Source organism: Centruroides vittatus, unplaced genomic scaffold, assembly GCF_030686945.1.
Source record: "Centruroides vittatus isolate TY-2023 unplaced genomic scaffold, ASM3068694v2 contig_12, whole genome shotgun sequence".
Taxonomy (NCBI): domain Eukaryota; kingdom Metazoa; phylum Arthropoda; class Arachnida; order Scorpiones; family Buthidae; genus Centruroides; species Centruroides vittatus.
The window spans coordinates 879495-901611 of NW_027120767.1; the positions used below are offsets into that span (position 1 = coordinate 879495).

The following is a 22117-nucleotide window of genomic DNA, read 5'->3' on the forward strand; positions in this document are numbered from 1 at the left end:
TGATGTGTTAAAAACACTTTTGCTCATCTTTCCATTTTAATTTTATATTTTAAGTATATATTTAGCTTGTGTCCTGAAACCCAGAAAATTTCAGTTTCAGTCTCAAGCTTGGTAGTTATTTGGTTCAGTACTGTATGAAATTGTTCTATACAGCAAATCAAAACTGATATATATATATATACATACAGTAGAGCATCGATTATCCGACTTAATTGGGGACTGGGATTGGTCAATAACCAAAAAGTATGAAAAAATACATTATTAGTATAGTGTATTAGGCCTGGTTTAAATACTAGCCTCCCTTTCATGGTCGAGCCAGTGCTGCCAGCTAAAACATGCAAAAATTTAACAAAAATAATATTAAAGTAGCCAAGACATAACCAAATATTGTAGCGCCACATCACTAGCGGACATTTGAATTTGCCGACTAGAACGCGGTCGGTTAACCAATGTGACGGTTGATCGGGGGTCGGATAATCGATGCTCTACTGTATATATGTAAAAATAAGAATAAAATTGAATTTTTTACAGAAAACTTAGTGATTATATATTTATACTGTCAAGTAAACATAGGAACAAATACATATATATATATACACACACACACACACTAGGAGAGATACCTGACAAATCCAGAGCTAAAATGTAACCAAACTTTTAATATGGATTTTCATTGGTGAACGAGCAATTATTTATTTTGACATTGCCACAATGCTGGACTGTAATTTTTAATCATGTTTTTAATTTTTTAAATTTAAAATATATGCTTTCCACCTCAAGTTATAAGTAGTGTTCTGCCCCTGTACATCATACTTTTCCATTAGCAATGGAGTTTTGCTGGTCATCTATTAACTCCTTTCAGAGGAAAAATTTTGAATTGAAATAATGTGACTCTGGTTTGTATATAGTGAATTGGGGAATCCTGCCCCTAAGGTTTCTAAATCTAGTTTTGTCTTTCATCTATCTATCTAACTCTGTTCTTGAGATTAAGGAAAGACTGATGGATGGATGACAGTGGGAATTTATAGGTCTACAATTTTTTCAATTGCAGCTCAACAAAAATGCATGAATTCTTCATCAATGCAGTCTTTCTAAAAGGGACAGGAATGAAAAGAATGTATAGAATTCCAGCTCGTGAATATCTTATATTTAATTGTTCACAATAAAAGCAACACTTGTCTAATTGTAAACTAGAACAGTTAACATTTATTATTGTGACTTGTTATTGGACATGGCAAAACTCAACCAAACAGTTTTGATAAATTGAAAGGACACGTCAGATAGTATGAAGAAGATATGTAGTGTAAAAAACTCTCTTGCAATAGCAAGTGATGTTTGGAAGCTCTGTTAGTCATTTATTAAATGTTAGTTCTAGTTTTGCTACCAGGGCATCATTTTAACAAAGTCAAATCAAACTGTTAGATTCCTAATAAAAAAATATACTTGTAAACCCCCTAAAGACCAAAAATAGAGAATGTCGAGATTCTCCAGTGAATGTTAACACATACAAGAGACCGTTGATGAAAGACCGAATATTTGGTTATATTATTAATGTTAGGTTAGGTTAGATAAAAAATGTCCTTCAGAAGCAGCTGCAACTAATTCAAGAAGTGGAAGGCAAGGCTATACATGCTGTAATTACAACAAAAATTGTTCCACAACTAAATGCTAGGAACAATATTTTTATTCAACATTCATGTCAGTGCATGCTGAATGTCAGTGTAAATAAGAAATAATGATATTTATCAAATATTTTGTACATACATGAAACGACTGTGTGAATGCTGACATTCACCGGAGAAAGTCGACATTTGCCAGATTTTGGTCATTCTCAGTAACATATATATAGCTTAAACATAGATTTATATTTGTTTTATCTTAACAGCATTACTAATAGTTTCTTTAATTGATATGAATGATTTTAACTTCAGAATAAGGTTAAATAAGCTACTATAGTTAACTTATGTAAATAATAAACTGTTAACGGTAGATAGATTTGTAGAAGAAAATGTTTTTGATTGATTAATGGGCCACTTTCAGATGCTTAAAGAATTTTTGTTATAGATGTATTGTTTTTAGTTTTAGAATCTGAAGTCAAAGTTAAGAAGGAAGTGGCATTTATCATATTAAAGCCTAATGTTTGCTGGATTATATCGGAAGGATCTGATAGATGCATTTATCATACTTGGTTTAGAAGCATTAAAATAATTATCTTTAACTCTTGGTAATGATGGAGTTCAACTAATAAAATCCATTTGCATCTTAATTAGTTTATGTAAACATCTTCAAAGTGTTGGTTGCATATCTGATAAAATTTGCATAATGATAGAATTTTCTTGTTTTATCAAAAAATTAGATGTTTTAATAAATGATCTAATACTAAGTGAGATTTTGCCAGTGACAATTCAATACTATTTGGTTGAAATCTCTATTTTGTTTTATTTTATTTTTTTGTTGTTTTGCAAGATTTGTTTATAAGAATTGATTACTGAAATGTTATTTTATTTTTCTATTTTTTAAAATAACATAATTACTTGTTAGTAAAAATTAATGCTAAAAATCAAAAATTAATCTTTGAATTTGACTATTTGCTACTGTTAAAAGAATTTTGAATGCCAAGTTGCATTAGAGAATGATAAAATTTTGAATATTTTTCTACTTAATCTACCTTTATCAAAACAACAAACTGTACAGAACTTTTTCTGACACCAGTTGAAAAAAGTTTGATATTAACAGAGTAATATTTTCAATTGCAAATTTGATTTATTATTTTTGGGCTGCAATTTGAAAAAAATTATAGACTTATAAATTTCCATTGTCATCCATCTATCATTGAAGTGAACTCAGCAAAAATTAAATCAGAAACAACCAAACACCTTAAGTTGCTGAGAAAACTCAGCAACTTAAGGTGTTTGGTTGTTTCTCATCCATCTATCTTTCCTTAATTTTTAGAATGGAGGTAGATAAATGAAAGATGAGACCAGATATGGAAACCTTAGTGGCAGAAGGCCTTGATTAACTATATATGAACTTCTGATGCAAACAAAGTCACATTATTTCAATTCAAAAAATTTCCCCCAGAAGATGTTAGATAGATGATTGGCACAACTCTGTTGTTAAAGTAAAAATATGATGTTATGTATAGGGGCAAGCCACTACTGATTTGAGGTGGAGAGTATATATTTTAAATTAAATAAATTAAAAATATGATTGTCACAATGCTGGGCTGCAATTTTTAATGTCATAATAAATAAATATTGTTTTTAAAACTTAAATATGACTTGACTTATAAAGAAGTTTCATGTTGTAAAATTTTTTATGTAAGAAGTCATATTTTAATAAGTTTTAATAATATAAATATATAAATGATTGCTAATTTAATACTTTAGAATTCAAATAATTATACCATTTTCAATATTTTAAATAGCACATGTTAATTTTAAATATTTTCAAAATTAATTATTTAATAAGCAGGAGGTTAATTTAACATTTATTTCATCAGGATTAAAGCTTTCTAATTTTAGTGAGATTTGGAATCATTTTCTCTGTTAGGAATTAAAAAAATAAGTATTATATTTTATTTCTAATTTAAAAAATATGAATACTTTAAAGTATTTCAAGAAATATTGTGCAAATCTAAGAAAATTATTTTTGTATATGTTAGCCATGTCATCAGTGTTAACTTACTGTCAGTAACTTGGATCTGTACTGCCAATAATTTATCATGTCATTATGGATTGGGGCACATTTTTCTGCCATTTAATAGTAGCCACATGATATCCTTATAATAAACATCAGTTAAGAGACTGGATTACTAAGATTTTTCCTGTTAAATAGAAGGATCAAACATTCTTATTATAATAACAACAATACAGTTATATATATTTAACAATATGTATGTTGTATTTTATAGTTTACTTGGACTTTTATAATATAGATGTGTATAAGGAAGAATGACAAACTTCTTGTTAATTACAGTCAAACCCACATTATTATGTTATCAGTCTATGCAAAGTAGGTTTGCAGATTTGTGAACAAGGGAGGCTAGGTATTTGAATGAATTTGGTTAACACAAAGTGCCAGTTTTTAAGTTCCTTCAACTTTGAATTAACAGGTTTGATCTGATAGTATTTCAAATTATTTAAAATTATTAATTGATTAAAGTTAATTTTACAGATTGCATTGAATTGAATTGCTGAATCATTGTTTATGACAAGCTTATCTAACATTTGTAGTTTTTATGAATTATCATAAGATCAGTAGGAATGATAAATAAATTTGTTGAATAAAAAGAACAATGATGAAGCATAACAACAATTACATTACTAGTATATAATTTCACAACAACAATCTTCATGTGCAAATGTGCATAAAGATTGTTGTTGTGAAATTATATTAGTGTAGTATTTATTTATGATATGGAAAAATACCAATTGCAATTAAAAGTAATTATCTAAACTAAATATCTTTTGTTATTTGTACTAAAACAAACTCTAAGTAATGAGATGATTTTGTTTTGTTTCGTATCACGACTTGGTGAATTTATAGACACTTGGCAAATTCATCTATTTAATCCATAGTCTTTACAGAGATGCATTTCGAGCTTATGCCCCTCTTCAGTCTATTACGTAATATACATATGTTGTATCTGGTGGGCATCTGTCCGGCACCTTCTGCACTATGTCTTCCCACTTACATTCCCCTCCCTGCTAACTTGACTGCTTCCCCCGCATGTCTCATATCGTGTAACTTCTCCCTTCCAGAATGCTGCACACAGCAACACCTACAACTGTATAACTATACTTTTTAGGATATTCTGTTTAATAGTTGTAACCATCTTTTATGAATTTCTATGCTTAGGTTCTTGTTAATATTATTTTTGTCTGTAGTAATTTCTTGTGGGAAGATGTAGTGCGGAAGATGCCAGACAGATGCCCACCAGATACAACATATGTATATTATGTAACAGACTGAAGAGGGGCGAAAGCCCGAAACGTGTCTATAAAGATTATGGATTAAATAGATGAGTTTGCCAAGTCTCTATAAATTCACCAAGTCGTGACACCAAAACAAGAAAAAGAAGATACGATTTCAACAAAAAAAAAAGATGATTTTGATTATTATTGAGTTATACATATTGGTTTTTTGACAGAACTTTTGTTTAATGTCACTTTGAGTTTTAAAAATTTATTTTTTTCAAGACAAGTCAGTCTAGATATTTGTGGATTGGGTGAATGAATTCAAAAATTGGTTAACTTGTGATGATGACATTTATTTGGCTCATTTGCCAAATTTTATTTAGTATTAAATATGATGGAATTAAATTATATACAAGACATGCCCATTGCACAAAGGGTGTGAAAAAAATGCATCTTCTCATTTATTTTCCCCTCCATGTGAGCATTGCATAGGCCAGTGAACCAGTTTCCAGGGATGGGATAATTCTTCGAGTAAAAGTGGATTAATTAGTTGTAATTTCTTTGAGGGTAGTGTTGCAATATTAACTTTATCAAAATAAGATTACAAATTTATTTTATAGTACACAATAAAAGCATGCATATCCACTTAAATATAATCCATATTAAATATATCCATATAAATGAAAATTTTCACGTTTCTTTTGAAAAATTGATTTTAGATTTCCCAATCATTTTTCATTCTTCAGCTTGTCATTTATTAATTAATGAATTTACCGTGCTTGCAATGTAAATTGTTAATTTTTCTAAACTAAAATAAATTCAAAAGAATAAGAATCTGGAATCATGTCAAAATCAGGAGAAATTTGGGTATCGTCCCACCACTAATTTAAATTAACAAAAAATTATAAAAGATTTTGTTTAAAGTTGTTATTTCCTATATTTATTTAAACATAGTTATTAAAATCTTAATCTTTTTTATTTATTTAGTCGTCATAAAACACCAAAACGACAATTGAAACTCAGAAATGGAGTAGTCGATCCAGTTGAAGTTTATTGCAGACTTCGAACATTAGAGGATCAGACTGATGATGTATGTGTAAAAGCTTTAGATAACTGTACTGTGAAATTAATGCAGCGTGATGGAAATACTCTTACAAAAAATGGACTTACAAAAGAGGTATGTATTCAGTTTAATAAATTAGTTTGTAAACAGTATTAAAGTTTGATTTAAAAAAGTCCAGAATGATAACTAATAATAAAATTCAAAAAATTTAAAAAAAAGTGTCAAGAATAGGTGTCTTCATATTTCATTTCCAGCCACACTGCTCAGGAACACAAATTTACAAGTTTATCTTTATCTTTCTGTCACATTAATATACAAAACTTATTAAAAGTGGGACCTTCTAATTGTGGCATAGTATAAAAATTTATAATTGATATAATATTGCTTCAATATGCAAAGTTTGTTTTGCATATTGAGTTAGAGAAGAGCCTCAAGATAAAGGTCAACTCTACTATGTAAACTTTTGTTCTGCAGGAGTGTGGAAGGGGGTGATATATGAAGAACTTTTATTTTATATTTGAGTGTTAGTTCTGAATTTGTAATTTTTAATAATATAGTTCATTATTTTTATGTTTTATTGTAATTGATTTAAAAATAAAAAATTTTACTTTTATTTCAAAACATAACATTAACTGAAATTTGCATATCTGTTAGCCTAGGAAATTATATTAACATTTATTAAATAAAGAAAAAAAATTATGTTGATTATGTGTAACTTTTACAGAGATTTTTTACATTGTTTATATATAGTAAGTTTTAGGTATTTCCATTTGATGTTCAAATGTATCTTGTTGTAGTCTGTTAAAAGTTCTATTTATATGACAAGTTGTGCTACATATTTAATAATTCATTAACAGCTGGAAATGGACTGTGCTTGATAATTTACATACAGTAAGACCTTGTTTAGTTTTTCCTTGATTAATGATGATTTGATATAATGCAGTCTGCTCAAATCCTTAAAAAAACTCAAAATTTACGCCTATTCAAATTATTGCAGCATCTTGTTGATTCGTATATAATACAATTATTCCTGAACACAAACCAATCAACAAAAGGTGGCAATTCATCATAGTGCTGTACTTCCCCTAAATCTGTTTCTTTGGTGCAGTTTTGGAAAAAATATAACATTATGGATGCCATATCGACTTTGCTTGGCAAGAATTAACTGATTAAGTACATGAACAGAGTGTAAAAGAAGGTATGGCTGGAGAAATCCAAAGATTTTCAACGAGATGAGTAGGGTATCGAGTTACTGCAGGTTTTTGTCAAGAGCCTTACCAATGACGACCTTCAAGAACTGGCAGAACAAGGAATTCATGTAGAACTGGAAAATAGAGATTCTGAAAATGAAGAACCCAAAAAATTTCTCTACAGATTTCCTTAGTAAAAGTTTGGCAATGATAACCAAAATCATTGATCAAGGAGTACAAAACCAAAACAAGGTGTTTTGAATGTGATCTGCTATCGATCTGAATGTGATTTGCTTTAGGAAATGCGACAAATGAAACTATGTGACTTTATTGCAAAAAAACTAGAACCTCAGGAAAGCCAGGACCTTCGTCACAAAAAATGAACTTTACATTTCTGTATGCATATGTTTGTGTATTATTTAACATATATTATTATGCAAATTAATATAAAAATAATCCCCAAGAAGGTATGGATGAAAAGCAAGCAAGATGTCCATATGTCACCAGTTCCTTTTTTAGAAATTACTTGTAATTTTAATTGGATTTGTTTTGTTTTTAAAAGGACTTTTTAGCTTTTGACAAGTAGCCTTAAAAGGTCAGTCACCAAGAAAGTGTATTGTCTGGAACACAAAGAAAATAAATGGTGGACCCATTTGGGCAGACTGTCTTCATTTTTAAAAAATTATATAATCTCCATTGGACAAAAACTTACAAATTTAAAATTAAAGTAAAATTTGTTTATTTTTGGTTGCATGTTTCCCTTTCCCTATTTACTTTGTGTTAAAATGACTTCATTTAGTGCTGTTTCATTTAGCACTTTGCCATCTAGGAATGCATCCTAAACCTTAAATGAGGTCTTGCTGTACTTAATACACCAAAAGTAAAATCTTAAATTTGAGGATAATATATATATAACTGATATTACACAGTACAGAAATACATGGTATACATATATTTTAAACATAATAAACACAATCAATGATTGTGTATATAATTTCTTAACAATACAAATAAAAAGAATTACTCTTAACTAAATGAAATTCTGTATTTAGTATAGCTCTTTCAGATAATTTTTCTAATATTTATTTTTGTAATTATGAATAGATTCATTACACATTCAAGTATGTGTTTGATGAAAATGTTTCTCAGAAAACTTTGTTTGATAATATTGCATTACCATTAGTAGAAGATCTTATTCATGGAAAAAATGGTATGTAAGATGTTTTTAAAATTAATAAAATTATTCAATTGTCTTGATAATTAATTAATATTAAAATGTGATTTAACACACTTAATATTTTAAGAATGTTTAATTATTAAAAGGATAATTAAGTTTAGGAAAAAATGCACAACATATTAAATTTTTATAAAAATAACTCAAACTTGTATTTTTATATAGGTTTGCTATTTACTTATGGAATCACATCATCTGGAAAAACATATACAATGACAGGAACACCACAGGACGGTGGACTTTTACCTCGTTGCTTAGATACAGTTTTCAATAGTGTTGGAGAATACCTAACAAGAAAATATGTAAGTTATTTATTTAAAGAAATTTATTACTACTACTTATCCAATTCATTTAACAATTATTATGCAACTATTGCAAAATTTAGATATTCAAACCAGATAAACTGAATGGATTTGATGTACAGTCTATAGCAGAATCATTGGTGGACTTGCAAAAAGACCTTGGTTTAATTACCCCAAAAACTCCCAAGACAAAAAAGTAAAATTTAAAAAAATATATTTAATAGTTTTTAATGATGTATTTATATAATAAACTTTGAAATATTCTAGAAAAGATTGTGATTTAGATTGGAGTCAGAGGATACCAGGTGATGATAAAATACTAGATGTCGATTCTGATAATGGATATGCTGTGTTTGTGTCTTACATCGAAATTTACAATAATTATATTTATGATTTGTTAGAAGACATTCCAATTGATCCAATTAAACCAAAGTAAGTAAAAATTTTGAAAACAGAATGTAGCATATTTTAAAATCATATTCTAAAATTTATTCAAAAGACCTCCACAGTCAAAAATATTGAGAGAAGATGCCAACCACAATATGTATGTATTTGGAATGACAGAGAAAGAAGTAAAAACTGCAGATGAAGCTTTTGAATTGTTCTGTAAAGGTCAAAGACGTAGACGAGTAGCACACACAGCTCTTAATACTGAATCGAGTAGAAGTCATAGTGTTTTTAATGTTCGCCTTGTTCAGGCTCCTTTAGATCCAGTGGGTGCAGAAATAATTCAGGTATTGCAATGTATATGATTTAATTTTTTTTATTAAACATTTTTATAGTTATTTTATATGACTTTGTTTGATATGATATGATATATATATATTTCAGGATCGAAATCAAACTATTGTTAGCCAGTTATCTCTAGTTGATCTTGCTGGTAGTGAAAGAACAGTACGAACAAGAAATACTGGAGACAGGCTACGTGAAGCAGGTAATTTAAAATAAATATATAAATTGTTTAAATTAAGTTTTAATATTTGAAACTTACTAGGAAATATAAACACATCTTTGATGGCATTGAGAGAATGTATTGAAATATTAAGAGAGAACCAAAATCAAAATAGTTGCAAGGTATGAATATAACAATGCCATTTTAAAAACATGCACAGAAATTATTTAAAGTTCTTGAAAGTTAATGTTGTTTCCGTTTGTTATTACAGTTAGTTCCATATCGAAAAAGCAAGCTGACTCATTTATTTAAAAATTATTTTGAAGGAGAAGGGAAAGTAAGAATGGTGGTTTGTATCAACCCACGTGTAGATGATTATGATGAAATTATCGTAAGTAATTAATTTTAATTTATTTTAAATTATTATTAATGTAAATATTGTAATATTGTGTTAATTTTTAAAATCTTTATTTTATAGACTAATAATTCATTCTTAATAACTTGATTTTTATTATTTTAAAAGAATTCAAATATAATTTAATATAAAATATTTTTATAGCATGTTATGAGATTTGCAGAACTTGCTCAAGAAGTGCTTCTGGCTCGGCCAACCCCACTGTCTAATGTTTTGTCTTCTGGATTAAAATCTGGTAGAGGCAATAATTACCGAGAAGCTGTAAAAAAGGCTGAGGAAGAAGGAAGTAAGATGTTTTACTTAAATAAAATCAATTTTATCTTTAGTTGGTTCCGGATTAAGTAAAATATTACTTTATTATTCATTATGTGCCTTCCATAAGTATATTTTGATAAGTCAAATTACATCAATTTTAATATAATATGTACCAATGAAAATTAGTCATTATTAAATTAAATTATATTTTAATTTTAAGTTTTCTTTATATGATATAAATCTTTAATTATAAAATAATTTATTACATACTTGCATAAAAAATATAGAAAAAATTTACGTAAAAAGATTATTTTTTCTATATTTTAAATTAATGCAATAGTATATAGTCTTTTTACATAAATTTTTTCTTACAAAATTCTATTTTCTTTAAAACTAATGTAATCGAAGACAAAATGTTCCCTAACAGTCTGACAAATCTCAACTGACCACTTTCTGTTCCCCACATTAAAATTTGTTTTGAAAAAGAGAGAATTTCAGGCAATTTTGGAAATCGGGAGGCTGTACAGATGGAACTAAACAGTGTTTCAAACAGATCCTTTAATGAGGGAATATGTACTGTACATTATTAGAGGATGCAAAATTTTTATAAATTACACAAGAATATATTGAAGACTGATGCTAAATTGGATGATTTCTGCCAAAAACTTTTTTTTTTACAAATGCAATCCCCAAACTTAGTTGCTGCACTTTTGTGTGTGTGTGTATGTATTTAACAATGTATTTTTAGCTTTAATACTTATTACTAAAAATACTTTAATTAGTAATACTAAAGTAATTTATTCAGTATTCATGATAATTCAAATTCATAGTCCAGTTTTATTTTTCAGCAAATTTGGATGATTATTTGGCCACAACAGTTTATACAATGGGACCTGCGTTTCCAATTGTAAGATTTATTATTTTAATATTTTTAAATTGGCCAAACACTTATGCTATAAAATTCATAAATGTGAAATTTTGAACTAAATAATAATAATAATATTTTTAGATAGAAAATATGAATAGTGAAACTTTAACAAATCTTCTGAATTTTATGAATGATAGAAAGATTCGCCGAGAAAGTTTATTGAAAGACTTGAATAATAAACGTGAGTATACATTTTTAAAATTGATTTAATAATAGAACCTGTGACATTTTATTTTGTTTGACTAGAATCTGAATTTAGAAGACAGTTGAGTGAGAATGAAAAAGAAATGATGACTCTTCGTCAGGTATGGTTTTTTTAATGTTTTATAACATAATTTCAAATTTACAATGCTGAATTTATATTGGATTTAATATGTTATATGTGTAGATTTATGTCAATAACAATTATTAATTGAACATTTGATTAATTAGAAATCTAAATTTACTGTGATAAATATAATTTAATTAATTTTTTTTTTTTTACAAAGGATAAACTGGAATTTAAATTCTACATGGTCTGTGTCTACACACACATTATATAGAATTTAGAAATTTAATTTGGGATTTGTAAAAAATGCTTTTCCATTTGCTGATTTGTAAAAAGAAATGGCTAATTCATGCTTTTACTTAGAAATTATAAGAGGACAGTTATTACTAAAGCATTATTTATTTTTATATAAAGACTAGCAGACCCGGCCACGCGTTGTTGTCGCTCAAAATGTATCTATTATAAATGTATAACACTTCCCCCGTGGGGGGAATTTCAAAAAATCTCTTCTTAGTATACATTCTCTTGATGTACCCTATTAAAACGCAATCAAACACGCATCTAAAATAGTATAATAGAAGCAGAGTTCTTCACGGTAAGCCTTAATCCTGTCCATCTCTCCCCCAGTAGGGGGAATTTCGACATGTATATTATATAAAAACACAGGCGTATTCGAGTGCAATGTTGTGTCAAAATTTCAAAGGAATCGGTAGGAACAAACGAACGTTATATTTTATTTATATAGATAGATAGAAAATGATCTGCTTTAGTCCATTCTCACAGAAAAGCAAACTTAGGTCGTCGGAATTAGCGCCATCTGTTGGACATAAAAGCCTTAATCCATATATAAATATATTTTTGAAAGGGGGAAATGGTGGTCTTCACATATGCCAGAAACCTTCGCGGGAGTGTATTAAACAACTTCCCAAAGTTTCATGGCAATTGGATAAATGGTGTGGTAATGCATGAAAGACAGACAGGCAGACAGACATACATTCGTTTTTATATATATAGATTAGTTTTGACATTATATAAAAGTTTCTTCTATAAAGTTGTCATATGCATAATAGGATAACTCAAATATAAAGATATTCATCTCTGGAGTAATGTAATATTTAACTTATTCCATTGTAATGGTAGAGAACCTGAAGATAGTCTAGACTAGACTGAAAGTGCTCATTATTATTACACTGATATGCTTATAAGTTGAATGATGATATGGAAACTGTATTGCACATATTACCATATTTACTTGCATATAAGACGAGGTTTTTATTCATTTTTCATGGTTTCAAAAACCTAGGTTCTCTTATGCGTGCGAGTGAAGGATTCTTTGCATTTTTGCAATAATTTCTGTGAACTGTATATAGTTCATGCTGCCATTATAGGTCTACAATCTATTTATTGTAAGTTGGCACCTACTGTAGACAAACTAAGATACATCACCTTTGTTTGTTGGTTTAAACTAGGGTTTCTCAAATGGGATCCTGGTTGTTTTTTTAACCCAGGAAATCCCGCAAACTTTTTAAAAGTTCACTTTTTTTTTTTTTTTGTTAACGTTGTGGAAATTTTGCAAACAAAGTATGATTAACTCATAAACTGTCAGAATACATTATTATTTATTAATTTTAAACCTACTTATTTGTTTTTTTAATTTTTGCTCATTATGGAATGTCACAAATGGTCAATAATCTATACATAGCTTATTTGTGGCAGAACACTGAAAATTCTTTACTTATCAGAACCTGTAATATCTGAAATAATTGTGCTTATGCTGTCTTAAGTTTTATCCATGCCCAGTAGCTTCAATAACTGCATAAGGCCAGGTTGTGCAAATTGGGTAAGGATATAAACGAGCATGGAGTTTTTCTTCATAAACCTAATTATTAAAGCCAAACGAATTGCCGAATTATTGGGTTATAAGCTTAATGCTGCTATTAAAGCAGATGAGGTAAACAAATCAAGAATACTAGAGAGCAAAAGAATTACTACAATCTCGAAAGCGAACTAGAAATCTTCCAGGCTACAGGTGAAAAACACATAACATCTGTCTTCTCTTAAATGCATTAAAGACAATTCTACCCACATAAATTGAATCGGAAAGGACATTCTTGGTAGCAGGACTTTTCATTACTAAAATAAGAATCAAATTGTGTGATCGGAGTATTGACCATCTTTGCTTTTTAAAACTTATTAATACAAAATATTATTGTAAATTTTATACGTTTTATTTAAAAAACAAAAATTATCTTTTAAGTTAGAAGTTTGATCTAAGTTCATTTTTTTTTAATTTTCAACTCAATTCAAAGCATTTTTTGTTGTTATTGTTGTATGCAGTTTCCAGCAAACTTTAATGAATTTTTTCTATTTGAAAATTTTTACGTAATTCAAAGGTAATTTTTTATATATAACTTACACTGCATTATTATGATTTTGGCAGTTGCCGAACTTATTAAATTACTTTAAAAAATGAAAAATAATTATATCATTTGATTTCAAGATATTTTGTATATCTTAAAAATAATTAATTTTATCCTGGGAAACAGCTCACTTTTATCCCGGAATTCCGGGACAAGCAAAAGACCGGGAAATAAGAAACCCTAGTTTAAACCTATGTCCAACAATTAAAAACAGCATTGCATTTCATTTGTCTGCAGAAAATAGTTTCTTGTTACTTTTAAAATCATTAATGAAATACAGGTCACATAGCAATGATTATAAATGTAGTTATTTCATATTTGTTAAATTGTTATTTTTAATGAGTATTAGCACATTCTGAATCATGGAAAATAAACTTTTTCCAGTCATGTGCATTATAATGTTTTGGTTTTGTTTTCAATTTGATAATATTTTATTTGTGATTAAACAAAATAAAATTAGAATTGTATTAATAAATCTAATTTTCCTTATTTTGATCTTTAAAGTTACACTTTGTCCCATATGTGAGATTGTCGATTCATTTGTCCCATATGTACATCTTTTAAGTTAGAAGTAAATACAGTATTCATGAATGAGACAATATATCCCTGTAAGGAAAACTCTGATTTTGAAATTGATAGTTTAATCTTTAGTCATTTTAAATTTATATTTGAATTCAGGGAATCAGTTTTAATCAATGAATACTAGTATCATTCCAAAGGAGATAAAAGATAGATAGTAAAATGAAATTAAAATTGATGATTAAAATATTTTAATTATATAAAATTTAATTACGAGGATTTATTTTTAATATATTTAATTATGAGATTATACTATGATAATAGATACAGTTATCTGAAGATTATAAATGTGCATTAATAAAAATATAATTGCATTTGAAAAATGTCTTCATAATGTTACAATTGTGTTATAAAGTACATTTAACATTTTTGCTTTAGACTAAATTAAAAGTTCAATTTCTTGCATAGAAATTACATAAAAGCACATTTATAATATTGAGAGAATTTGATTTTGTTTATAATCATAATTTTTGAAGTTTTTTTTTTCTCTCTAAAATACTTATTAATCGTATTATCCATTCAGTTAATATATAAAATAAGTTATGCCTAAAATACAACTTTAACATATAAACTAAATAAAACTATTTAAGATCAACATTTAAGTCAGCTATGTAAGGTGCTTGGTGAAATGCCAGTTTACTACTAGTGGGATCTATCTGATCCAAACTTCCATAACTTCTAACAATTTGCATGGGTCAACATTGCTCTTCATCATTCATCCATATTGGCTAGTTCTATTACAGATTAGCCTATCAACAATGGGTGAAATTTATTTACACAATAGAGGTAATGCCTTGATGCTAGAAAATCCTCTCTTCATATTACAGTAAATTAAGATGAATTAAAAGGATAAAATATAAATATGATTAACCATATAGCCTTCAATAAACTGGTGCCTCATTTTAAGAAATCACTCGACTAAAATAGGAAAAATAAATTATTTGGCTCTAGACAAGATAAACATTTATTTTTTTGCTTAAATGGTTTAACCTATTGCCATACTACCAAAATGTGGTTTTAAATTCGGCTCAAGACCAAAACTTTTTGTAGACACAATATGTAAATTATTAAAATTTTTTTTATAATTTATTTTTTAATAGTAACTAATATTTAAGCTCTAGATTTTTAAAATCTAATTTCATTTCTTTATGTAGTATATTTATTATCTAAATACATATTCTAAATGTCCATTTCAAAGTAGCTAAATGCTGAATATATAAGTGAGCTGTATAATTGTCTCTCTATTTCTAGACTTATCACACTAATCAGACAGAAGACCAGCCTAAAGATATATTAGAGAGGTTGAGACCGAAGTTTTAAATGTGAAAATGTGTGCGTCGGATGTTCAGCACCACTTTCCTGTGAGCCTAGAAGTTTGACAATGGCGTTTGGAATGTCGAGCATGATTCCACTGACTATCCAAATGCCATTGTCAAACTTCTAGGCTTACAGGAAAGTGGTGCTGAACATTCGACGCACACATTTTCGCATTTAAAACTTCGGTCTCAACCTCTTTAATATATTTTGAGGCTGGTCTTGTGTCTGATGAGTGTGATAAGTCTAGAAATAAAGAAGCCATTATACAGCTCACTTAAACATTTTAACCTAGACAAGAAACATATTATAGTAAATGCTGAATATTGATAATTATTTACATTTTAAAATTAGCAAGTTAGAGTTCTTCAAATGGATTTAGAAGCCAGAGAACAACAAGTAAAATGTCTAGAGAAGAAAATATCTGATATGAAAGAAGCTAATGATGTTTTAAGTAAAAAGATTGGAGAAAATGAGAGGAATAAGCGAGCTTTAGAAAATGAGGTGATTATGACGATAATAATAAAAATAAAATTAATAATTAGAGTAAGATTTTTCAATGTTTTCCTTTTGAATAAATTTGCAGTTGGATGAAAAAGAGATGTTACTAAATAAAGGACAAATGGAGAAAGAAAAAATCAAATCAGAACTACATGACCGTCTTGAAATAGAAAGAAGTCGTATGCAGCGTATCATGGTAAGATTTAAATAATCAGTAAAACTGAAGTTGGCTACTATATTTTTTTGTCTGATGCAAAATTAATAAATTACTTAATTTCATTGTACATAATGTAATACATTTGATGACAACTATTGAATGAAATGTTTTACATGAGGAAAAAAGAATGTTTTTGAAATGTAAACTTTGACAAATTAGCTATTATATAATTCTAAATCACTTATTTATCCTAATAAAATAATGTACTCTTCATTTGGGAATGTTTAAAATTTTTTTTTTAGAACTATTCATATAGTATTTCTAGAACAAATTAACATATTAGTTTTAGAATAAATAATTGCATTTTTATAAAAAATATTCATTTTATATTTATATATTATATAAAAATAATATAATTAATAATAATATATTATTAATATTATATTATTATAGGACATACCCTGGAAATCATTACTATAATAATTTCAAGGGTATGTCACAGTTCATTAATTCAGTTTGAAACATAACATGCATTTGGAAATTCTAACTGGTGTTACCGGTGTAATTACTAGATCATTTAGAAAATGTAACTTGAATAATCAACCATGTTTAAAGCTCATGTTATGACGTCACTGATTGTTCTATGCTACTTACAGAAGTAACTGCAGTGACAAAGTGGTTACAATGGTTCTGTTGAATTATAAGATGGTGTACACATTGTATTGTTGTGATGAATGTAGCTGTGATTTTAAAAATTACAGGAAATAAAACATTTTATTTCTGTGGCACAAAGTGACAAGAACAGAAAGCCATGTCATTCTAAATTTCAGGTGGGCAAGACAGGATTATCAATGACCAGCTAATGCTATGAAATTATTGATTTTACAGTATAAGCGAAACAAAGGTAAATTTTTCTCAGACACTTGTCCAAAAAATACAAGTTCATTTTTACCTTTTGCTGAACTTGTCTAATCTTTGCCGTCATATGATTCCAAATTAATATTCGAGAACAGTGACAGAACTAATGATATCACCTCTCCTCTGCTTTTCACCACGTTGAACACCACAAAATAACCAGTGTGTTTAAAAATGCACTAATTGCCAAAAATAACTGGCTATGACTGATGACATCAGTCACTACTACTACAGTGTTACTGGTTAGAATTTCCAAACATGTCCATACAAAGTATTAGCAGAATACTGGATGAAACATATTTCTGTTTTCTGAATAAATCTTAATTTTTGCATCTATAAATTGGTTAAAAAAATTAAGAATAACTGATAGAGAATTCACTTTAATCCTATCTTAATTATTATGATTGTTAAAGTTCTGTGTGTTATTTACAGGCTTCTCGATTGGCTGAAAAACAAGCTGAATTAGAAGCAAAAATGTGCATGAGCAAAGAAAAATTTAAGCAGTTAAGAGAGATTCTTTATTCAGGTGATTGGGAAGAACACCTAGAAAATCTTCATACACCCATATATACTTCATCTTCCTCAGAACCTAGAATATATCAAGTTTGCTCAGGTAAAGTTATGGTTTTTAAGTTATAAGGAAAAAATTTCAAACTGTTATTTGTAAGTATTTGTTATATTCTTATTTACAGTAAAAGTTCATATTTGGAAAATATTACATTTCTGGTAAATACAATTAATATTAAATTCAAACTTACAGAAAAATGAGTTTATTCCAAATATTAACATTGTTACTTTTTTCTTAATTTATTTGGGTTAAAATGATACAAAACAATTAACATTGACATTATATTAACATTTGTAGACTATTGCTTACAATTGCATATATTTATATGAAAAATTTGGATATTTATATTGTAATTAGGTTTTGAGTTGTCACAAAATAAATTGAGATACATTAGATGAATTTGTCATCTGTTGAAAGCTGAAATATCTTGTTTGTTCAAAAGCAATTAATGACTTTTGTCATTAATTATATAGTTCTAGATAAGAATTTAAAGGTTAAATTTTACTGATTTTTATTTTTTTGGGTTTTCATAAAATGAATTGTAAATTTTATAAAGTTTTATTAAAAATTACATTTTGTACCTTTATTATTTCATTAAAATTAATATGAACTTTAACGTTATTATCATTTCTAATGATAAAGGTTAATATCCGAAATGAATTAACTTATTTCCAAAAATATAAGGATATGATTGTTTTGAGGCTTTTAGCCAAATAATGTTTATATATCTATTACAAATTATCTCTAGTAAGATAATTAGATAGAGGTCTCCAAATTATGGCATGTGAGCTGGATCTGGCCGGCATTGTTTCTAGACAATTAAAAAATTGCAATTTAAAAAATATTTTACTTGCATTAATTTGATTCTTATACAGTTTGTAATAATTTAGTAATAAAAAAGATTGTATCACAATTATCTTTATAAAAAAACAATCAATTTTTTTTTATTCTTTCTCTTAGCTGCATTATAATTGTAATGTTTTAAGCTTAAAAATAAAATAAATTTTTTTTGCTTTTTCAAAAGTCTAGTCTGCCTTATTCTATTCTATATACTGTTATTTTTTTCTTTTAAGAATATGTGCTAAGTCAAAATTAGAATTTAAACTTATGCACTTAAAATTACTAATCATTAACATAGTTCAAGGTTTACTTTAAACTTCACTTGTATATTAAAATAATGATTAATTGAACATGTTATTTTATATTTTAGTACATTTCTCATGTTTTATCTGTTTGTTTGTCATTTCCATTTGTAATTATTTTTGAATTTGAATTATCATCATTTTAAATTAGTTGTAAATAATTGGTAATTGATAATTTTAACAAATTTTGTTATTTTCTAGATGGTGCAAATAACAAAAAATCAAATGCAATAGGTCATCTAACACCTTCCAATTCTGATACTAAGTTAGATAATCAAAGCACTCCATTATCAGTATGTTTATAAGTTTGTATATGTTACAATTTAACCATTTTGGTAGATGTTTTATTTTATTTTTGTTTTAGAATCGTGCTGTTGCTAATCCTCGTCACAGAAGATCATCGTCTCAAGGTGATACTTGGTTAGATCATCGTCCTATTGGTAACTTAGATTTAGGTAAATTTTAAAACATTTATATATGTTATATAATTTAAAGAATTATCTGAAACTATAGACAAGATTAAAAATTGTAATATTAATTTAACTATAATATATATATATATATATATATTTGTTGGATAATTTATAAAACATCATTATTTTGCTTATTTATTTATTAAATAATATATTTATAATCTGTTATATACTTTTAAATATAATAAATTGTGAATGAAGTTTATTTTTTCATGATTAGGTACAGTTTTTCAACCAAAAATGAAAAAAAAGAAGTCTGTCACTAAAATTAATGTCAAAGATATAACTAAAGATGTATCCAAATATGCTCTTGTTCATCAAGAACAAGATAATCAAGGAGAGGTTGAAACACACTTATATAAAGTAATTTGTTAAATATGTTTAACAAATTTTCACTAACTTTATTACAATAATTTATAACTTGATTTTTTTCTTTTTGTTTTTAGGGTGATGTACTTCCTTCAGTAACTGGTGGTGCACAAGTTATATTCAATGATGTTGAGACATTGCGACAGATATCACCTACTAACGGTCCTTATAATCTAAGGTAAATATTTCTTCTAAGTGAACTATAGTATTTTTTTAATACAAAAGCTAACCATGGTTTTGTTCGTTAAACTACTTTCAGAAAACGCAATAATAGCACAGAAGTTGACATAGAAAGCAGAGTATGTATATTTTAATACTTTTCAGAATATTATAAGAATTTATAATACCAAAATAAATAAGTTATTTTAATAATGTTTATTAGACATCATGTTTGTAATAGACTTGTAGTAACATGATTCAAGATGATCAGGAAAAACATGGAATGTTCATGGAAGTTTGCATTCCATGTTAATGTCATGGGGTGCAAACTTCCATGAAACATAATTATTCAAAATAATTGATTAATTGATGCAGTGAGTGTGTAAATATGTAGGAGTTTTCTGAAGCATTAACTTCATCAAACCAAGAAATGAGTCTTATTGGAAACTGGGTGCTCACTTTCTGAACAGATTAGTTGGTTTAGAGTAGTGTTTGTTTAGTACTCAGTGAATCTGTTATAAAATGTAATTTCTGGCTGATGGAGATTGTGTGCTGTGTATTTTTGATGATGTATGCTGCCATGGAGAACATATGCACTCCCACCAATGTTTAAATTTAATTTGATTAAATAGAAATTAACAGAATATACAGGGTTCCTACACACCTGGAAAGTCGGGGATTTTTATTAGTGTTCGGAAAAAGTCATGGAAAGTCGGAATTCGTTGAAAATTGTCAAAAAGTCAGGAATTTGTCTGCTTAGCTGCCTTGTTGATTTCATTTGGGGAATATGGCTGGCCAAGTGTAGCCATCTGCAAGTGGCAAGAAGTAATGTTGCAACCTTCATTGAGTGTAACAGAATCCATTTTTCTATTGAAACATTTTTAGTATTACAGGACACCACTAGATGTACAAATCCATCTTTTATAAAAACTTTTGTGTCTTTTTTATGTGCATAACTGCTTTCCTTATTTGATATCATCAAAACCATCTTCCAAAAACACTGAAAATTTTTCTCTGGTGCTTAGTGCTGAACCTTGCACATCGTATGTAATGAATTAAGTTTAATTTTGTGTGTGTAACAAGTCTTAATTATTGTTCTATTGTATTTTAATGTGACAATTGCAAAGTGCCCCCTATGCTTTGGCACCGCTTGACAGAAGGGTCGACACCATGTTTGCAATGACAAAGTTGTTAGGACTGACACCATTGTGTCTTTTGGACAGACACAGAAATCTTTTTATGTGAGCAGTAGTGTCTGTAGGCACTTGGACTCTGGATGGAGACAGATTGGGCAATAGAAGTGCCCTTTACAACTTGATTACAAAAAAGGATACCCATTTATTGATTATATAAAACTATTTACATATATAAGTTTTAAGCCTGAGAGAGAGAGAGAGTTTACAAACATTTGTGCAAGGTATTTACCTGAAAATCACTCTTGATTTGGGCCTTTTTTAAGCTTCTGATCGCTGGCTATTGGCGGAGTATTCACAGCAAAGCGTATCCTAGTGCACACGATCAACCTTCGAGGACAGATGAACTCTGTGTTGTCATCAGACCTGTTCTTTTATTCTGGGGGTCCTCCCGCTCACTGTTCATGCCTTTCGTTGGGCCATGTTACCATTTTTGACCAATAGTGAATATTTGTAGTTAGTTCCCGGTGACACATTGAATGTGTCACCTGGGAAAGGGAGTGACTCCGGGGTGAAAGATGTGATCATTCTCTGGTAATTAAATTGAAATTTTTTGCTGGCATTTAAAACCAGTTTAAGAAAATTGTTTTCCCAAAATTTTCGTCAAGTCCAGGCTCTCTCAGTAAGAATATATATTAAAATCACAACTTTAAATCACATCAAATTATTTAATTTTTTAAAAATTTTGTTTTAATGTTTTGACAGTTAATACAAAGGTTTACTTTTACTGCTTTTACTGACTTTTACTGCTGTGCACACTTTTAAAACCAACAGTAATTAATTGTTTATGTGAAGAATTATTATAAAATGCAACACTAAGGAGAGCATTGCAAAACTCCAGGGATCAAACAGTCCCTAATA

The 22117-nt window shown here is 28.0% G+C and overlaps 1 protein-coding gene across 1 annotated transcript in view; it reads left to right on the forward strand.

The window, feature by feature from the left end:
• pav (pavarotti) overlaps positions 1–22117 on the forward strand; it is a 30973-nt gene that overhangs the window by 3678 nt on the left and 5178 nt on the right. Inside the window, exons 2-22 of the mRNA XM_067280338.1 lie at positions 5907–6096; positions 8277–8382; positions 8572–8708; positions 8792–8904; positions 8976–9140; positions 9208–9442; positions 9540–9642; positions 9703–9782; positions 9872–9991; positions 10160–10301; positions 11119–11177; positions 11280–11379; positions 11445–11503; positions 16134–16283; positions 16366–16476; positions 17785–17965; positions 19264–19355; positions 19427–19517; positions 19756–19898; positions 19982–20082; positions 20164–20203. Of these exons, the coding sequence (XP_067136439.1) occupies positions 5907–6096; positions 8277–8382; positions 8572–8708; positions 8792–8904; positions 8976–9140; positions 9208–9442; positions 9540–9642; positions 9703–9782; positions 9872–9991; positions 10160–10301; positions 11119–11177; positions 11280–11379; positions 11445–11503; positions 16134–16283; positions 16366–16476; positions 17785–17965; positions 19264–19355; positions 19427–19517; positions 19756–19898; positions 19982–20082; positions 20164–20203 (2518 nt within the window). The remainder of the gene's footprint in view (positions 1–5906; positions 6097–8276; positions 8383–8571; positions 8709–8791; positions 8905–8975; positions 9141–9207; positions 9443–9539; positions 9643–9702; positions 9783–9871; positions 9992–10159; positions 10302–11118; positions 11178–11279; positions 11380–11444; positions 11504–16133; positions 16284–16365; positions 16477–17784; positions 17966–19263; positions 19356–19426; positions 19518–19755; positions 19899–19981; positions 20083–20163; positions 20204–22117) is intronic.